Source organism: Brachionichthys hirsutus, chromosome 6 (assembly GCF_040956055.1).
Source record: "Brachionichthys hirsutus isolate HB-005 chromosome 6, CSIRO-AGI_Bhir_v1, whole genome shotgun sequence".
Classification (NCBI taxonomy): Eukaryota; Metazoa; Chordata; class Actinopteri; order Lophiiformes; family Brachionichthyidae; genus Brachionichthys; species Brachionichthys hirsutus.
In genome coordinates this window covers 10,366,161-10,385,981 of record NC_090902.1, presented here as the reverse complement: position 1 = coordinate 10,385,981, position 19,821 = coordinate 10,366,161, and the positions used below count along the sequence as shown (strand labels likewise).

At 42.8% G+C, this 19,821-nt stretch overlaps 1 protein-coding gene across 2 annotated transcripts; it reads right to left on the bottom strand.

Moving 5' to 3' along the window:
• Window positions 1-6,643: 6,643 nt before the first annotated feature.
• tspan17 (tetraspanin 17) lies at window positions 6,644-18,744 on the bottom strand. 2 transcript variants are annotated; one of them, XM_068740267.1, is made up of 8 exons: window positions 18,539-18,744; window positions 13,173-13,223; window positions 10,290-10,436; window positions 9,436-9,606; window positions 8,990-9,115; window positions 8,300-8,347; window positions 6,928-7,047; window positions 6,644-6,709 (listed from the first exon to the last, which is right to left on the bottom strand). In XM_068740267.1, the coding sequence occupies exons 1-8, from the start codon at window positions 18,623-18,625 to the stop codon at window positions 6,644-6,646; spliced, it is 816 nt and encodes a 271-aa protein (XP_068596368.1). In that variant the 5' UTR covers window positions 18,626-18,744. The 2 variants fall into 2 exon arrangements, with proteins under 2 accessions (XP_068596368.1, XP_068596369.1); XM_068740268.1 differs by having other exon boundaries at window positions 6,928-7,041.
• Between the last annotated feature and the right edge of the window lie 1,077 nt (window positions 18,745-19,821).

Genomic DNA, 19,821 nt, shown 5'->3' with positions numbered 1-19,821 from the left:
TAAAAATTAAGACTGATTCACAAACACTTAGCCTGCACTGCGAAGTGGCTACGGAGATCAATGCTTATATTTCTTGACACAATTTTGACAGCCACTTACACAAAAGACTGATTTAGAATTCCTCTACTAATTGGAAGGAAAGAAAGGCCTGATCATTTCCCAAGGAGATAAGCCAGACGCCATGTGATCTGAGACTGTGATAATAAAACTCGATCTACAAGTCTGCTGACTGCTTTTATTTATTCCCATTTTAATTTATCAGTGAAGGCTGATGTCATTGCCTTGTGGCACAGCCTTTGCTCAAGGCTGTGCCACTGTCTGGGAAAAAACATCAGACAGTGGAAAACAACAGAAGTGTTTATAGTTCTAAAGGCTGACATTAAAAGAAGACAGACCTGGCCTAAGAAATAAAACGTTGTTGTTTCTCAGTCTGTTGAAGACTGAGTAGTGATGGACAGATGGGGGATGCACATAATAGTCTGGAAATAAAAAGAGGTTCAGAGAATGTTTAAAAACAACAACAGCAAGATAATAGATGACTAGTTAATGCCAATAATTGTGCTATTGATGTGATCGGATCATGATAACTAATACGTCTCCAGACAATGCTAGCCTGCCTCCTAACTCAGCATTCATTGGAGCCTCAATCAGAGTGTTTAAATGTCACAGTGTTATGATGATGTTGATATACTGTACATATATTACCGGTAAATAGAAAACATTAGGTCGTTACAGTGAATGAGTTTGACTTTCCTTTGTTCCAAATTTGTAAGTTAGTGACATGTTTTTACAATGTTCCACAATGTTCTTATAATGTAAATTACAAATCAAAGATTTAGCTCTATACTGTCCTCTATTCTGATCTCATAGAAATCCTATTCAAACATGTCCATAATGCTTTCCCAGCGGTGTCCTTAATGTCTAGTCGTGAGATGTTTAGCTGTTTTTTTTTTTAAAAAACACGTTTTTGCTTTTGTGTATTATATTTGGAAAGCCTGGGACAGAAGACAAAATGTGTTATATCCTTGCTTGATCTGGATTTAGTGTTTTGTTTATATTTGTGTAAACTGTGAGGCCTTGCAACCATCTGGATATTGTTTTGTCTTCTAAGCCCATGCATTCTGGGCATTTTGTATGCACGACACAGCCGGGCCACCGGTTCAAGTCCCGGCCCAAACAAAATTACGGAGTGTGGATTGGTGGCTGGAGAGGAGCCAGTCTACCTCCAGGGCACTGCCAATGTGCCCTTGAGCAAGGGCCTCAAAATAAGATAGCCCTGGTCACTGTTTAGACAACCGCTTCAATGCAGCAGGGTGCAAGCCTTGAGACATTTCTATAATCTTCACCGATAAAGGGAATACATTAGGCTGCATATCAAACAGTGACGTCAAAGCGCACTGCATATAAGCTCGTCCGGTTGAATTGATTAACTGCGGGAAAGATGAATGGTAGTTGATAGTCGCTGCGCTAAAGTACACACTTCCTGTGCAGATAAAAAAGCACAAGGCCAGTCATATTCATTGGACTGATGATGTCTGTGATAGCAGCCTGTTCTAACCAAATCACAAACGATCAACCTCATCTGCTGTCACTGTATTTGTGCCCATGAAACACATTCTTTATGTCGACAGGTACTGCACTAAATGATTTAAAGTTGGTTAGGTTTACATTTGGTCATTTACTGCTGCGGCCGGAGACTGCGACAAGCTTGATCCATCCAGCACACAGTAGCTGGACCCATCCCTGTCAAAGGACACGAGGCAGGCTCCACGCAGGACAGGTCACCAGTTCATCACAGGGCTGTTTTCGTTATCGCTTCATGACTCGTGTGCGTGTTTTCACTGCATGTTTGCAGATTAAACCTTGACGTCTCTGAAGTCGTGCGTCATCGTCTGAAAGACGTCATCCACAGCTGATACGTTAAGAATTTCTTAATCTGTAAAAATTCCAGTAACATCATTATAACTGAGGCAAGAGCATGATCGATATGTTAAAAGTGATACTTGCCCGAATGCCATTATATTATTGATTTTGGTTCAGAGACTCTGGTTTCTGAGCTGGCCGTGCTTCGTATTGAAGCTTTTATCTAATAAATAGTAACTTCAGATTTCAACTTCAATGCGTGTTTTATCTTGAAATATATTGGAGTACAAGTACATAGCAGTGCCATAATATTTGACATAAAAAAATACAGAACATGGATATACTTACCCATGAGTAAAAAGAAAGACACAGCTGTTATCGTAAATCCTTTAATATATGAAAGAAGCATATTTTAACAGAAGATACAGTGTAACAGACCATGTCCCACAGTTTTCATACACATTTCTTTTACAAGGCTACACGTCCGTGTAGACAGGTCAAAACCAAAAGAAGGCATAGGCATTCGTAATCTGCTGCAAACTACAAGCAAAAGAAAGTCCTTTTGTTGCCAAGCTTAAGGGGATATCCATCGCGGTTTGTGTGTGGCTGAAAGATCCGTAATCAGTCACTGAATCCTTGACCTTTAACAGAGAAATCTGTAAAATCATCATCTTCAACTGAAACGTTCAAATGCGGCAAACGTCATGGCTGTCCTGAAACAATGTCTTGATCTGGTGTGAAAATATTAGTTCTAACTGTGATATTGTGGTTAATCTGCTGATAAAAAAAAAAAAGAAATCGGTTTTCCTGCTCCTTTGATCGCTGATGGGATCAGCAGCTGCTCACAAGAAGGTAAGACTTGTGGATGTCTCATGTTTCCCCCATGATTCTAAGAGAACACCATCATAATAGCAGTGTCTGAAGTCTCAAAAACAGGAAAAGGATAAGCACGGATGAGACTTCAAATTAAGGAGAAAAGAATAAGAGACAAAATTCATACATGTTTAAAAAAATAATAATAATCTAAAGAACTGGGCTGGTTGACAATAAAATTGTGCTTCCGTACGCCCAACTGGAAAAAGAAAGAACTGGAATGCTCACCTTCTTTGATGCTCATAAAAATAAACGTAGATATCAGTAATATGTCTAAAAATATCCCAAATGACAAGTCCTTATTTCACATTTCTAAACTTCACTTTTCATGTGCCGTTTTGCTGCACAATGGCAACAGAGTGTGGAGCGATGGGTCTGTACTGTTACACTTTACATTCATGGTACACATAAGGCTGCTCCTGTAGAGTTAAACATGGAAAAAGAGAAATTAAGAGGGTGTCTCTTAATCAAAAGACATTATCATAAATGACAAAAGCATAATTAGCAGGTTTCCCCCCCCGATCTCATTCCCTGTTTTGAAAAAATACAAAATCTAAAGCTGTTAAAACCCAGTTCATTGTTGGGCCTCGTGGTCCATGGCTTGAAATAAAGCAAAGCCTGAACTGCATTTCCCAGGGGGCAACATTTAGACCTGGGTTTTAAATTCCTTCACCCAAACTGAACCTCGTTGGGTGAGAGGAAATAAAAAACTGCAGGGTTCCCCTCTCCTTCCCTGCAAAGTCAAGCAAGTGCTTATTATGTCCTCTCTCTTGGCTGTTCCTTGGATCCTGGCTTGCCCTTTCCCTTTTCTTGACCCCCGAGCCCCACCTCTGTGTCCTCCAGCTGCGTGAGCATGGCGTGCTTGCGCTATAGCATGAATAGCAACAGACCAAGAGCCAGCTAATCGTTATTCATATTTTAATTACCAATTGCCTCCATTAGACCTAACACCAGTAAGTCACCTTTGCAAAGTATGCACATTTACTTCCTGCCACACTACTGTTACTAATTATTATAGCCTTATTACTAAGGTGACTGTTTGATTATTGGTATATGCATCCAGACACGCTGCTGGCTGCAGAGGGAAAGCAAGACAGCTCACTGTTTAAGAGCTGCAGATCTGTACTGCAGCAAAACACAACACTTCTGGGCCGGATTCTCACCAGCACTCAAGGGGCAAAGGCTCCACGCATAATCGCCTGGCATGCAGAAGCAAACTGGTTGTTTATTATGAGACTTTTAGGAAACACTTGTAACAAAGAGTTTTGAAAATACCACTTTAAAGATTTCACAAAAACAAATTAATCACACATCTGTTTCCGCCCACTTTACTAAAGATCACACCCCCAGAGGTGAGAGGAAGGAGGCCTCGTCAAGTTCGTCTGGACTCGAGTGACAGATTGATGAGTGAATTACTGAAATCAAAGAGGTCCGCAAGCTTTTAAATTACAGGGTGGGAAAAAAGAAATCAAGCATGGGCTTGTTAATTTAGATGAGAATTCTTAAGAGCTGTGTTGCGTTTTAACATGCAGATGTTTCTATATTTAAAGTGAAGGAAATGAATGTCTACTCTCTCAGATTGCTCGAGGCTCTAACTCATTACACCTGAAGTGCTAAAATGAATGAGCTTCTCTGCAAAGCCGTCCATTTACCCTGAACGAAGTCATTCAGACTCAGCCAAGCCGATGCACGTGCGTTGTGCTCCGTGGTTGCATTTAATATTTGCCAGCTAAATCAAGAGGTGGTTGTTTTGCCTTGTGTTGCACTTTGTTCAAACGAGGCCAGCGGTTAAAAATACCCCAACATGACGGGCTCTGAGACTGACGCCGTCAGATCAGGCCGCGCTTTGAGTCGGGGAGCGTGTGGGTGGAAGCGACGTGGGTCACGCACGCTCTGCAGGAGACCGGAAGATGTTGCCACTGATTGATAGACGGAGAAGGTTGTGTTTTTGCTTCAATACAAGAAGCAGCTTTTGCTGCATTTGTATATATGGACTTGTGTGTGTGTGTGTGATACATGCTACCCAAACGTGTATAAAATGCGAGTGGCGTAACCACAACCACAGGCAAGCTGTCCTGATAACATGCAGCCTGCAGACAAAAAAAAAAGTACAATTTGATCAAGTGAATCCAGTCATATCACAAACTACATCCTGTGAGGACCACAGAAAAGATAAAGATAAAGCGCTGCGAAGGAGACGTAAGAAGGAAATGGGTTTTATAATGAACAACAAAGGCCAATATATAAATCAACACGGTGTAAACTCAGAATGTGAATATTCCCTCAGCCTCGAAACAATAACACGGTGAATAGTCTGAATGCCATTGTGTGAAACTATAATGTAGATCAAGTTTAAGCAGCAGTCATGTTATATCGAGGCTGTCGCTTATATCATAGTAACAACACAATTACTATTCTAGTTTTTGTATGTCCTAACAAAAGACACAATATTAAATTCAAGATAAAATCCATACTTTAACATATTGAATTTTATTGTTTTATTTCTCACTTTAACTGGCACTTCTCAAAGAAACAAGAAGACAAATTAGCATTTTGCTATCTGCTATTCTTGGCATTCCTGCAGCCAGACAAAGCCTTAGCAATTAGCTTGTGGCCCAGCTGTCATTATTTGGTCTCCATTAGGACTGTCAACAACATCAACGATAGGAAGCTATTTCTGCTGGGTCAGAGGAGAAACGGGTTTCTGGTGAACCCGAACAATGAATGTTGAGTTTAAATGTGTGCCTGTGAATGGACGCATAGAAAACAAAGGAGGAGTGTAGAGGACATCTTTGAAAAGACAAATATTCTCATTTCACCACATCAAGGGCAAAATGTAAGACAAATGTGGTAACATAGCTCAAGTACGAAGGTCCCAAACCAGCAATCCCATGTGCCCGGGGGATTCTCAGATATACACAATCTCAGCAACTGGTAAATACCAACGAGTCCAACCACACCAGGCTGTTCCATTTCAAACAACATCCTGTAAATCTGATAATACAATCACTGCAGGGCAAACAGGGCACATTTGAGGAACTGTCAGTGGTTTCCTGTGTTGCGTTAATCTAAATCCAACAGACAAGGATGGTAAAAAAAAAAAAAAAAAAAAAGATATGCTTTTGAATGGTGGCGGAAAGCATGCGTCTTCAGCCAGGCCCTGAGGTATTGTGAGGTGGGTGTAGAAATCCCTGTAAAGAACAGGTGGCAAAGATATCATGGTAAATTAATGGCACTTTTCACATTTTGAGTTGGAACTGAAACCTCCTGAATGAGTCGAGGCGGCAGGCGTAGCCAGACGGTGAGTCTTTTTCAGGGGCAGTGAAAAGCTCACGATAAAGCAAAAAGCACAGAGAAGAATCCACGTGGGCGTAGGCCGGCCGCTCAGCCACACATAACCCTGCAGCAGCAGAAGGGTGGAGATAAAAAAAACTTTAAAAATAGGAGGAGCTGCTCAAGCCCTCACTGGGTGGAAAGTAGCGCTGTGAAAATGGCCTGTAAAAGAGACTTCCTGTCTCATTACATTTCTGTTATCTCCTATTTTCATCCATGGCTTTAGATCTCAGTTGACAGAACAAACTTGTGCAACCGTGCCCCATAACTATTGTCCAAAGAACAATATCAGAGGAAAAAAAAAAGAAAAAAAAAGCCAATGTAGGCCGGAACATATTCGATAAATGTAGGTTTAAAATCCCAGCTGAGTGGTATAGTGGTGACTGGTCTGCGTGGGATATTCGTCTCTTCCTGTGAGGATCACCGATGAACAGGGAAGTACATTTTTTTTGTATGGAAAATTAGACCGAGTGGACAGTTCTCAGCTGTCTTGCCCACAGCTGGATAAGATTTCCATGTGCTGTTTCGGCCCGGCTGGCGTGAGGGTTGAGGCTCCCTCGCGTCACGCCTCCTGTCACCAGTTGGCTTTGACCGCTTTGACATCGCTCACCAGGTTTTGAGCGAGGCAGATCCCAAAAATCTGCGGAGGAATGGGACACGAGACACATTTACACAAAATGGGCTGTGAACAGTTAAAAAACAAACCACCAGAGCAGCCGCTTCCTCGATGTTAACTACTGTCACCACTAGATGGCAGTGATGACATGAAAAAAGAGGCAGCCATAGCACGGGTTCAACGTTTTAGTTCAAATGTACGAGATTTCTTCACGGAACCATTTGCCGGAAAGATAGACTCACTTGTAAAAGTGCGATACCGACAAAAATCCCAGCTACAATGATCAAGTTGTCCTGAAGCCACTTCTCAAACTGTCCCACACAGCCCTTGGTATAGATGTACTTCTGCCGGTCAAGCTCATTCTGTTAGGAGAAAAACAAAAGATGAAGATGCTTAATCACATCACAAACATGTTCCGTGGAAAGATATCGACCTTTGGTGTGATTTAGCCGAGGTCTGACCTCTGACTAATGTGAGGCCGGTGACGAGTAGGGCGTGGGAGTGACTGATATGTGCGTCACCTTCTGGCTGATAACATATCAGTGTCTGGACATCACACACACACTATCAAAGGGCTGAACAAACAGGCAGAAGACAGAGGTTTCCTGTTTCTGGACAGATGGTTGCTGGCTTTGTTGGACTCAACCAATGATGTATGCGGTCTATTCAGCGAGGGAAGTGAGATGTAATTTAGAGCTACAGAGACACTAGAAAGGGGGACGAATGGGTGTGAACAGGACTCGTCACAATGCGCTCTTTGTTCCCCTCAAACACAAGTCAACCAAGCAAACCCTTTCGTTCTCTGGTTAAAAACCTGAAAGCTAGCTTTCAGCCAATGAGAGGTAAAGAGAGTCCAACGGAAAAGCAGGAAACGCTGTTATTCCGGCCGTGGACTTCCTCCCCGGCTATTTCGGCCCCGTGCCTTTGTGTTGCTGCTGTCCTGTCTGTGTCTCCAGCTCTTCCCTCTGTCACAGCATCACGTCATATCAGAGCTAGGCAGGAACCCCGATTCCAGTAAAATGTTGATAGCAGGGGCGTTAGGAGAAGAGCACACGCAGAAAATGAGTTCAGAGCAACGCCGTCGGAGGTGGTTCCCTGTATTTCTGCGCGCCCTAGCAACAGCAATCTGTCTGACTGCAGTGCAGTGAGCTGCAACCGCCACACCCACACACAGAGGAAGAGGAAGAGGAAACGGACTAGCATAACCCACTGAGTCGGCAATTACAGAGCGTAGTGAGGCTGCCCTTTGGGCTATAACGGGAGCCTAATTATCCCTGTTAGAAGGACGATCTGTTATTACGGAGCCTGAACTGTTCTCTGCTATACGTTCGGAATGTGTTCATAAAAAGAGGTCGATTTTCTATACCATTCCTGTCACAATTTTAAACACAGGTGCCATAACTTCTACTCGATTTAAATCAGTTTCAAGTGGACGGAGCCATTTTACAGGGCTCACATAAGTTGGCCTGGTTTCCACTCTACCTTCAAAAACCGTTTCGATCAATCAGTCAATTTCAGATTGAGGTCGTCAAGTGAGGAATAATTCGAGAATGAAATAAAACAAACGCCAAATTAAGAGGACGGGGATGAAGGCAGGGATCTGAAGATACAAACCTTTTCTTGCCGAACATCGTAGCCACACTGGGTGTTGATGACATCCTCCTGCAAGGAAAACACAAGAATGTGAAATCCTCTCCATTTCAGCTTCCGGCCACGGTGTCTGAGATAAAATAACGAGTTAAGTCCGGAGGAGAGTAGAAGTGAAAAAGTGACTGCTGCCCACGGGGGCCTTTGCAGCAAGTAAATACCGTAATTCCCGTCTTACACAACGATGCGGCTAATTTATGGATTTGTACGGGCTAAAAATGGCACCGATACATTTAGCATCTTCACATCGGACCAATGAAATTATCAAACAGGTCACAATGGAGCAATGAAATAATCAAACAGGTCACAGCGGAGCAATGAAATTGTTCAAATTACATCAAACACACAATAAATTCTTCAGTCATTTTGCGCCCTCATCATGGAAAACACATGAAGAAATGTACGATGCAGCTCGTTGTGTGAAAGACACGGCGGCGTTTCCTTACACATCTTTTTTTATCTATTTACAATCCAAAAGAGATTGTTTCACTGTCATTAAAATCATCCGATTAGGGTCACTTAAATAATTAGCATTTCTCCTAAAATAATTAATTTCTTAAATGCCGAAGGAGCTGATGGATTCGTATTGATTAAGGGTTAGAACGATACAGGAGAATTATTTGCGAGGAATGTAACCGCCATCACTGGATGACTCACTGCCGGGTCTTTGACGCAGCAGGAGAACGGGACTCCACAGCGCTCCCTACTGGGGTTCAAGGGCGTGCAGTTGAAATACATGTTGAGGTTCCAGTCCTCGGGCCCATTGGCTCCGCAGCATGACCACTAAGACGACAGGCAGACACCAAACATTCAACTCTGGTTATGTAAAGGATTGTGAAACCGGTCTTTGGAGCCGGACTCAGGCTCGTCTGGGTAGCTAGCCAGCGTTTCATAGCCAGTAGTGACTGGCGAGAGAGTGTGGCATGTCGGGGCCCCCATGGAACACCGTGTTCTACTCACGCTCACTCATCAGGATTATCACTCTATGGTAAAGAATACGACATTTAAGGCACAAATGCGACAGCTAGCATGTTCCGCTAGAGAAGAACCATTCTCGTGACTATCGGTAAGCTACGAGTTCCCGTCAGCAGGTGTGGACTCACATACTCCTGGGCAAAGTCAATGAGATTCTGCAAGTCAATGTCATCGCGGTACGCCTTGACGTTATTATTGATGAAGAAGTTGAGCTGGTCTTTGATCCAGTCCTTAAAGACGAAGGCAAGGATCCCCGCAGTCAGCTCCAAGAAGAAGATCAAACCCAGGAACACAGAAAACTGGAACACACACACACACACGCACACAAATACACAATAAATCACTTGCATCAATCGGGAGATCTTGGTGCTTTTAAAAAAAAATCCTGTTTTCAAAGGTCTCATAACATCTTTTATAGAAGAACTGAAAGCTGAACCGCCATGGTGCAATATCGCTATACAGTAGTGCTGTCAGGCCTGTCCCGAGTTGCTGAGCAACAAAAAACGCAGTCCCAGAGGTCACTTTGTATCATCCCTTTACAGTAAATGTAGGAGAGGAGACGGAGCAAATGAGAAATGCACGAAAGCCACATTAGCTCCTCTCACTGACGCCTGACTCACTACGGTTAATGGACATCGGCTGGGGTTAGCGGCTACTCAGAATTCCAGCAACACGGAAAGCTTATTTCCATCAGCTTGCTGGTATCAATAGAAACAAAACAGATGGCAATAAAAAAAAATAAAAAAAAGGTGCGGTCATGTCTTTAGGCAAAATGCTTATTTACAGATCAGAAGACAAAATTAAAGATGATGAAACCCCCATCTGAGATATAACACACGTGACAAAATGATCACGTGAAATTATAGATCTGAGACATGTGACCAGAAAAGGTGATTCACACGCCTCCGGACACCTGCTGCACAGACAGCTTTGGCTTTCGCGTGACCTGCAGGTCTAGATGTGGGGGGGGGGGTTGCCTTACAAATTTAAGCAGGAACGTGTTCTCTCTGAGCGCTCCAATACAGCCGGCGAAGCCCAGGATGAACATGACCCCGCCGACAACAATGAAGAGCCACACAGGATCGAAGCCCCCGAGGTCTGTGATGGATGACAGGTTGGACAGGACGCCCTGGAAGACAGGAAGGAAGATAAAATGGGGGCGATGAAGGCCTGATTGTAACTCTTTCCAGTATGTGCAAGTTTTTTCCTATCTCTGTTGGACGGTCCTGGGAAAAATTCCCACTCTAGGAAAAACAGTTATCCTTGAAAGGGGATTGCAATGTCAAATAATTGATCATAGCCAAGAGAACCGGACTCGCCCTGTGTCACAAGCAAAGCAGGAAAATACACTGAATGCAATACTGTAATTTGATTAGAACAGGATTTATCAAGTGTTTCTTTCTCAATAAGTTACATTCCAGGATGTTTCTGTGATTATCACATTGAATCTGTAGATCGCTGTACCGTTTAATAAAACCTGTGAAAGTGGCTTTCCTGAGTATCAGACAGTCACAGACTTTCCTTCCTCATTCTTTCCTGTTAGCCGCCTGTTTATTTGATGCCAAAGATTGTGCTCATTGGTACGAGTCACGAGGTAGCACATTAAAAGGAGGAGCAGGGGAAGATTACAAATACCTCTGGAGGAAAAATGTGTTTTGTGGATCATGCGTATTCCTTTTGTTTCGGTTTTTGTTACCATCTAGAGCGGCTCTGTAAATGTGGGCTGCTCCGGGAGAATGGGAACGCTCCATGAATCCTGGACAACCTTCCAAACAGGTGCCACTGACATTTACATTACTATCACAAAATAAAAAAACCCACTATCCCCGTTCTCCATGGGTTCAAAAGTAAAGAAAACTCAGCAGCATAGTCCACAGACATAATCACCAGACCAAGCATGAGTCCCACTCAGGACTTCAATCCAGCAAAAGAAACAAGAAACAAATGGCAAACAACAATTGCAAAATTCAAGGGATTAAAATAATTTATTTTCTACCGAACCTGACAGAAGTTATTTTTTACAGTTTCTTTGGTTACTAGGGTAAAAACCTGCAGCTACCTCTGCAGGATACTTACCATGTTTTAAACATGGATCGGATTACATTCTAACCTTAAACTACAGTGGTCTGGAAAATAATTATTCATCATCCGTTTATGTTGTTCAAAAGGCGGTCATTGTACTGTATTCATCTTTGAACTGATATAAAACTCCTCTTGTTAAAGAACTTGCTCCTTTTTCCTCTCAGTTTCGTTTCACACAGGAGATGTACGGCTTTCTTATTTATTCACACACGCTGCGCCCAACACAGACACAGGTAAAGCCAGCGAAGCTGCTCAGGTAAAACTCTGCACGGAGCTAAGTGACTACATGGCGGTGCATTGTTGTGTTTTTATGGCACTAGTGCACAATAAAGGGCCTTCATTTGAATTTACGCACGAGGCCCTGAAAAAATAAACCTGTCTGGCTGAAAATAAAAACCAATTATTTTATCCACTGAGCCCAAAAGTCACTATTATCCCCTTCCCTGTTCCCATCATTTGGCCTAATGCCTTTAAATTATTTATGCTGTTCCACCAAGGTACTCCACTCGCACAAAGTTCATGACCAGACTCGACTAATCGGTACACGCATCTCTGCCGATGCAGCATTTACTGAACTGACAATTAATGAGAAAGTTGACTTTGAACTCAATTGGAGGGAGTTTTAAATGCAGCCATTATATGTAAAGAGGTTAACGGCAGCACCTGACCTTCGCAGCTCCCGTCCTGTGGAAATAAACAGCGAGCAGTTTACATGCAAATTTATCATCTTCATTTTCTGATAGGAAAAGACATTACAGAGGAATTTATGGCGCTAATTTGATCGACGGATCCTTTGTTTGAGCAAGGGCCCCGGAATTTAACAATTAAAATTAAAATTAAATGCAAACGACGTTGTATGTCGTGTTTGATAAAATGACGGAGCACACGACACCGTCACTGAAGCCGGAATAGAAAGAAACACGTTTTCCACGTGACAAACAAAGGCTCGAGAAAATGCACAGAATGTGCATTCTACTTTACATCACCATTGGGAGATCGTTCATGATGTCACGAGCCCTAAAGCCATATCGAGTCGTACCAACCGCTTCCTAAGGTTTTACCATTAGCAATTTACGAGTTTGAAAACAATAACGGTACAACGCTCCATCATGATCCATTTTTTGTTCTGGATCAGGGGTTCCCAACCCTTTTTCGCGCCTCTAACTCCTACAAATCGTTTACTATGTTCTCGCACGCCCCTACGAAATCTAATATCTCATATGAAGATGAAGAATGCAATTTAAGATAAACAAATGTATTATTATTATTATTATGCACCCCCCCGGTGGGGAATCCCTGCTCCAGATGTAACCTCTTGGCCTTCAGTTACATGAAATCCATTTGATTAGCCCTGAACCTGCACCGCTGAGCTACGCATCGGCGGCTGAACCGCGTCTCCACGCCTCACCGTTACTGTTCTGTGACCCAATACAGATTACCTCTTTCCAAATGTGTATTTCACCGTAACACTCTACATTGGGTAACCACATGACCACTTCCAATTCGTCATTGGTGAAGGTAATCACACTTAAGCTGAAGCAACATTTAATTTCCTGAGACAACTAAGGCCCGTTTACAATTGTGTGGTTACATGGCCTTTTAGAACAAAGCATTCGAGGAGCAGTGCCTTCGTTTCTCATATTACACGTCTCAAAGTTCTGCTTCTATCTAAACTCTCTCCTGCTATTTGGAATCCCAGCTAATCCAGCTGTGCTGTTGTAATCGTGTTCTTCCCCAACACTGTCTGCTAGTGTGCAATGTGCATACATGTGTGTTTGCTCACCTTCTCCGCCCATGCCCACAAGCCGATTGCCAAGAATGCAGCTCCCAGTAACTGTAAAACAAAACGCAGAGAAGAGGCTTCATCAGATGGAATGCAAAAGTGAAATAATGACACAGTAGAGATGTAATAGGATTGATAAATGAGTTTAAAAAATAAATAATTGCAAATAAATCTCCAGCTGAGCATGATAAAGCCTCCACAAAGGACTGTCTTCGTGTGGTTTGACTCATCTAAAATACTGTGTTGAATTCCTAACAGCGTTTATAAAATGGATTCCTTCACGTTAAAACACAGAATGATCCATTGTGATCAACCACGACCTTGACCTGACACAATCTCATCAAAATCAAAAGTGTGAAAACACCAGTCAAACAAAACAACAATACCATACAAATTAGGGATGATAGGTGTGTAGAAGCCCCACCATTTCTAAAAGAACGTATTGTAGAAACTAGAGAAGCACTCTGAGGCCATAAGATGAAGGATCTGATAACCTGAGAGGAAACGAAACGCCTCTGGTCCCATGAGAGATTAGATCATGCCGAAAAGAAAGGGAACTACTGCTATAATGCTATTGTCTAATCATCTGCCTAGCTTGGGCACAAGGTCATTCCTAAGAGATGTGACATGCTAACTGGGGCTAATTTAACTGGGGCACAAATAAAATAAAATAAAAAAAAGGTCCATTGATACTGGGATAAATGATGTTGCTGGTAAGCTGATTAAATCAGACAAACAGGCAGTCCGGTGTCAGTCAGTCAGAGCACATAACAAGGTCAACAGCGCTACAGAATGCCGAAGCAGCAGCAGCAGCAGCAGCAGCATGCGTACCTCAGACTTCAGATGCAGCAACTCACTTTATGTTGCTTTCTGCCATTCCACATATTCAGATATATTCCATTACTTGTCATATAGAGAGGGACACCAATTCCCACACACAGCCAACGCACCCTGCCTTTGATGAGGACATTCACATCAGGCAGGGCCTCATGCACATGTTAGGTATAACCTCAGCTCAAGGTTGTTCAACTTTTTCTGTTTCTGATTGTTGCTTCAAAGAGGGGAAAAAAGTAGACAGCAAGCAAATGTCTGTGCACCAACACGCGTTTTCTGTTTCTTTCCCATTGCCCTGCCCTGAGCAGGAAATGAGGAAGAGCTGATGACACCTTTATGGATAATATCCTGTACATACAAAAGCTTGTATTTCATTAGCTAAAGCTAGCATATGCACTTTCCATGCTTATGAATGATTTAAAGTGATACGTAGGCACAGTATGGATGTAAGAGGTAATCAGAATCTAGCACTTCATGAAATATCAGCGCAACGAGCTAAAAGCATAACGTGATGATGATGATGATGATGAATATATTTATTAGATAGAATGTTAGAGTACAAGTACAGTCACACAGTAGCATGTATTACAGTACAAATAAAGTCAAACATCCTGTCTAAGAGGAGCATTTCAAAAAAGCCCTTGCGGTCTTGTTTCCGTTGAAAGTCCTTGCAAGTAGGTACGTATGTACCTACAAGAAGAAAGCTTTATTTGTTATTACACCGCAAGCACACAACGAGACTATGTTTACACCCGAGTACAATGGGCCCCTTGAGGGGGAATAGAGGGAGGGCGCCGCCATGATCGGCGCACCTGGAGCAGTTGGAGGGGGACGGTGCCTTGCTCAAGGGCACCTCGACAGGGCTCTGGAGGTAGACTGATGGGACTCAAACCGGGAAACCGGTGGACTTCTCCGCTTCCCAGCCCCAAGGCCCAATACTTTTGGTTAAATGGACTTTAATACGTGTTTTCCTCTTAATGATGTTTTGCATAGACATTGGTTTTTTCACTTTTAGTTCTTAATAAATCTTTATAAAACATGACAGAAAACTACAAAAGCACGATGTTTCCTCTTTTTTTGTGAGTATGCAATATCGAAATGAGAATTTCGCAATATATTGCAAAATTCACGTTGCAACATGCCACAAGATATTGCAATGTATAGAAATGTACAGGAATGCCCAACTCCACTGTTAGCACAATAGAATGCATTGTGAGGCGTCTTCTATCCTAACATATCCTGTCTTCTACTGTCTTTCTATTTAAATCCTTCTGTGAACCAAACTTCCACTCAGGGATAAGAAGGTTCAGGTTGAAGTGAATTTTGCTGAATGAGAATGCTCAAACCAACAATGAAAAAAACCACCAACCTATAATAAATTCTGTCAGATAATATTCTCCAGATTAAAAAAAAAAGCATGCTAATGAACCATAATACAGAATTATATACACTACTTCGCCAAGCGTCACCACCTTGATTTAACAAAGCAAATGTGATGAGAACTAAAGGCACTGGACACTCATTAGCCACACAGCTCTGAGGAAACCGCTTACCACTGCAAAGGGGGGGGGGGGGGGGGGGGCAATTTATTAAAGAGCATAAAGATTGGACTCTGACGTAATGTAAAGAAGCTCATGTGATCTTATAAAGCTCTGATTCACCCAAAGAGACGGGTGCACCAGAGTAAGAAGAGAGGTGGATGAAGAGACGCATCCATCATGCTTAGCACTGACAGCGCAAACCTGTGGGGGCAGTTACGATCTGGGATCGCTTCGGATGGTTCAGCATGAGGTCAGCTGACTACCTGGATATACTGAATGACCAGCTTTTTCTTCTCTTATGGCAAGGGGATATTCCAGAGTGACAAAGCCACACTTCATCAGGCTCAAATTGTGAAGGAGTGGTCTCGGGAGAAAGGCATATCATTTTCATCCATGGCTCGGTCACCACAGAGGCCCTAATTTTGAGTTTGTTCACTGTGTAAACATAAACTTCTAGCTATCCTCGTATCAGCTGTTTGGGTTATTTATCAAGTAAAGCTGCAAGATGCACATGCCCTCAATATGTGAACATAGATCATCAATAATAGAACAGAATAGACAGGAGAAATAGCCTTCAGTGCTGCCGTATTTCTTTCCAAAGACCCAATTGTGACAGACGGCAGCTAACCAGCTATGCATCCATCATAAGAGAGATCAGAGTGGTTCAGGGGGAAGATTCCCCATGTTGAGTGGTCTTTGGCTGTTTTACTTTTTGTCTGTGGGAAACAACCACTGAACAGAAAAACACATTAGCAGAGCTTGAACGAAAGCAGGCTTTCAAAGGGCAATAATTTGTAGCAGGAAAAAGCTATCAATAATTGCCATTCATTATCCTGCCAATTACTAATTCATTTTATGTTCTTGGTCCAAAACACTCCCAGCAACAGTGAAAATGGCCTTTTTGATTTCTCAGAGCCCAAGGGTGGCATATTCAAATTCCTCATATTAACTGAACGACAGCCCAAAAACCAATGACATTCAAATATCGCTCATCACAAACCATCACACGTTTCCATCTGTGATGCGCTGGTGAGCAAAAGGTTTGTTCTCACAAGAATTTAAAAAGTTCTAACGGCAAATTGATCGATTAAACAACAAATAGTTTCAGCTCTCTGGTTCACACTAAAAAGGCCTCTTACAAATGCAAGCAGATATCGTGTACCGTTGACACAATACCGTTAACAGCCGAACTGTGATGTCATTGTCTGACAAACATTCTAGATCAAAATGTGAACACTAGAAGGTGGAGCTGTCTAATAACAAATAGCGTTGCCACAATCAACACAGCGACTTGGTCACAGCTCTTAATCACAGCACGCCCAGCTTCCAGACATTTCAGCAGATCAGGCAGAAAGTATGATTAAGTGGGTGCAAGCAAAGCCTCCATTGTTAGCACAAGAGATGTGCTGTTTCGGGGTAAGAACATCTGGCTGGCAGGCGTGAGCTCAGGCACTGGAAGAATTTACACAGTAAGGAAAGTAATAGGTGTACTCCTCCATTCTGTTCACAACACTGAGGACGTTACAAGCATTCTGTCTCAATTTAGGTATTGCTATAGGAAAGACGAATGCGCTGATTTGAGGAGAATAAACCTCAAACTCTCTATTTCGGCAGTGAACAAGCGAGTTTATCAAATCTAGTTTTGTGGCACGCAGATGAGAAGAGAACATCGTCCTGTGATTATCAACAGAAACAGCCAACGAGTTGGAACTTGTTCCACTGTTCTGGGAACAGCTCAGACTCAGGACTGTTGGCCTGGTATGAATGTCAGACAGCCTGAAAGAGTACAGTATACAGGAACTACAACAATACAAACAATGACTCAGTAATTCCTGGTGGATTGGTGAGTCATAATGGCTTACATAGTACTTTTCATGTGTAAAAAAAAAAAAAAAAATCGACTTGTTTAGCTTCTGCTGCAAGTGGATCCTGTCTACCTTATAAATCAGAACAAGCAATACGAGGGCAGACATCACAGAATCACACCCGGTTCCTCCCCAGAGTCTTTGTCGTCGTGCGACTGTGGGCGTGTGGCAGAAACAATGGTGTCCTCCAGAGCCCCATCACTCCAGTAGCGGCGGTTGTAAAAGGGCGCTTGCAAAGAGGAGGGACGGCCGGTATTCAGGCCTGTGGGGCCTTTCTTCCAGTAATGTGTGGGAAGAACGTCTGGGGCAAACAGATCCACCATTCCATCGGCCACGGACATTATAATACACGAGCTGAACAGAGGCCACGCAGACGGGCGGAGAAGGGAGGGGTGATGCAGAATGAACAGAGAAACTCTTCAGACTCAGGAGGGATAAAGATGGAGGGGGGGGTCCTGGAAGCGAGATGAGGGCTCACTTGCCACTGGCTTAACAATGCAGATGAGACTGACATTTCTCAAACTAAAGCACAATGGAAACAATCTTTACTGCCAAAGCAGAAGCAGGGAAAGACGCCATCATCAAATGTCCCTTTATTCCTCTTCAAACTTTAACTTATCTAATATAGTGTTTCATGTCAGGCCGGTGATATCTGGGATCTCCTCACCACCATTTACCAACAATATAACGACAGAATAAGTCACAGCGGCCCCAAACATTACGAAGGGCTCAAGAATAAGTCGCAGTTATCTGCTAAACAAGTGAACGCTAATATTTTCATTAAAATACTAACTGTTCAGCAACAGCAAATATTAGTTAACTCAACTTTGACGTCAATTTCTCTCGGTTAAAACACGAAAGGGAGCCGAAGTAGAAACACACAACAAACCATACCGACAACATTTGTTCCATTTATTAAGTTTATAGCTTAATTAACTTGAACGATCGTGAAACAGTGAGCACAAAGGGCTCCTGGTCGCTACCGTGTTAGAACTACCAATGTTGCTAATGTTAGGCTAATGAGAGAACAATTCATACTGTACAGGGGGGGGGGGGGGGGGGGGCACACTGGCATTAAAAAAGTTTCTAACGTCAGAAAAACTGCATGAATAATGTGTTTACTTACCCAGAATAGAATATTGAATCCAAATAAGAAGTATTTCACGCAGCAGCTGACCTCTTCTCCTTTGTAGTGATGATGTTTTCTACTCATTCTTCCGAGGAGAGTGGCGGCGGCTAACGGGCGAGCTAGGCGGACTCCTTCGGTCGTTACTTCAACACCGGAGCCAAACCGACGATTCTTAAACTGCTGAAGCCAGTGATAGTCAGCTCCATCAGCGAGCCCGAACACTCCAAATGTTAGTCGTTGAACAGCATTAAGCAAATCGACGATATGCCTCAACTGGACTTTCCCTCGCTTTAATATGAATTTGTTGCTAGCCCAGCTAGCTCGCAACTTCTATGATTAGCATTAGCAGCTAACAACAACAAATCCAGGGGACACGTAAGGCACAGACATTCATCCGCAGTTTAATCGATATCCAAGTTGCCTGGCGTTGATCTCGGAGTGCACACCGGGAGCTTTGCGGCCTTTCAGTTACCTAAACATTTCCCCGATTATCTCTGTTGCCACATCGCCGCTGGAGACGTTCATATCCTTGTTGTTTAGTTCCTGAACGAGCCCCTGCTGTCAAACAAGGAAGCCACTAAGCGCGCACGTTTCATCAACTCCACGGCGACCTCTAGCGTTTGAAAGACACACAGCAGGCTGACAGCGAGGAAGTCGAATGAAACGTCCAGATTTGACTCAGACGGGCGCTGTAAGAAATTATAATTTATAATAAATAAATAAATGAATAACGTCCAAGAAAATATATGGTACGGATATCCCATTCTTCATAAACTTACTGTCATCAGATATATTAAATACCTTAAAGCATGCACTTTATTTGATGATTAATAGATTTATTAGATAGAATGTCAGAGCAGTACAAGTACAGTCGAACAGTAGCATGTATTACAGTACAAGTACAGTCAAACACCCTGTCTAAGAGGAGCATTTCAAAAAAGCCCTTGCGGTCTTGTTTCCGTTGAAAGTCCTTACTACATAATTCATCGACATGTAGATGCTGTCTATGGAGGTTGTCAGTCATCCAAGCCAAGGTAAATCATGAAGAACAGAATCAACTGTTGAAGACATCTCACTTCGCATCCAAGATAATTATTCTGTTCTAACTGACCGGTAGAGAGTCCAGATACAGGTAGCCCCAATGTACAAGTCGCTGCCTTCTTCACTGCACTGGATAAGTGTGATTGCTCTGTTTTTTTCTGGGTGTTTTGTTTTTCGGGTGGACCAGAATCTGTCTTAGTGTGTTGCTAGAAGCTTTTGTTTACTGAAAATTATCTTGA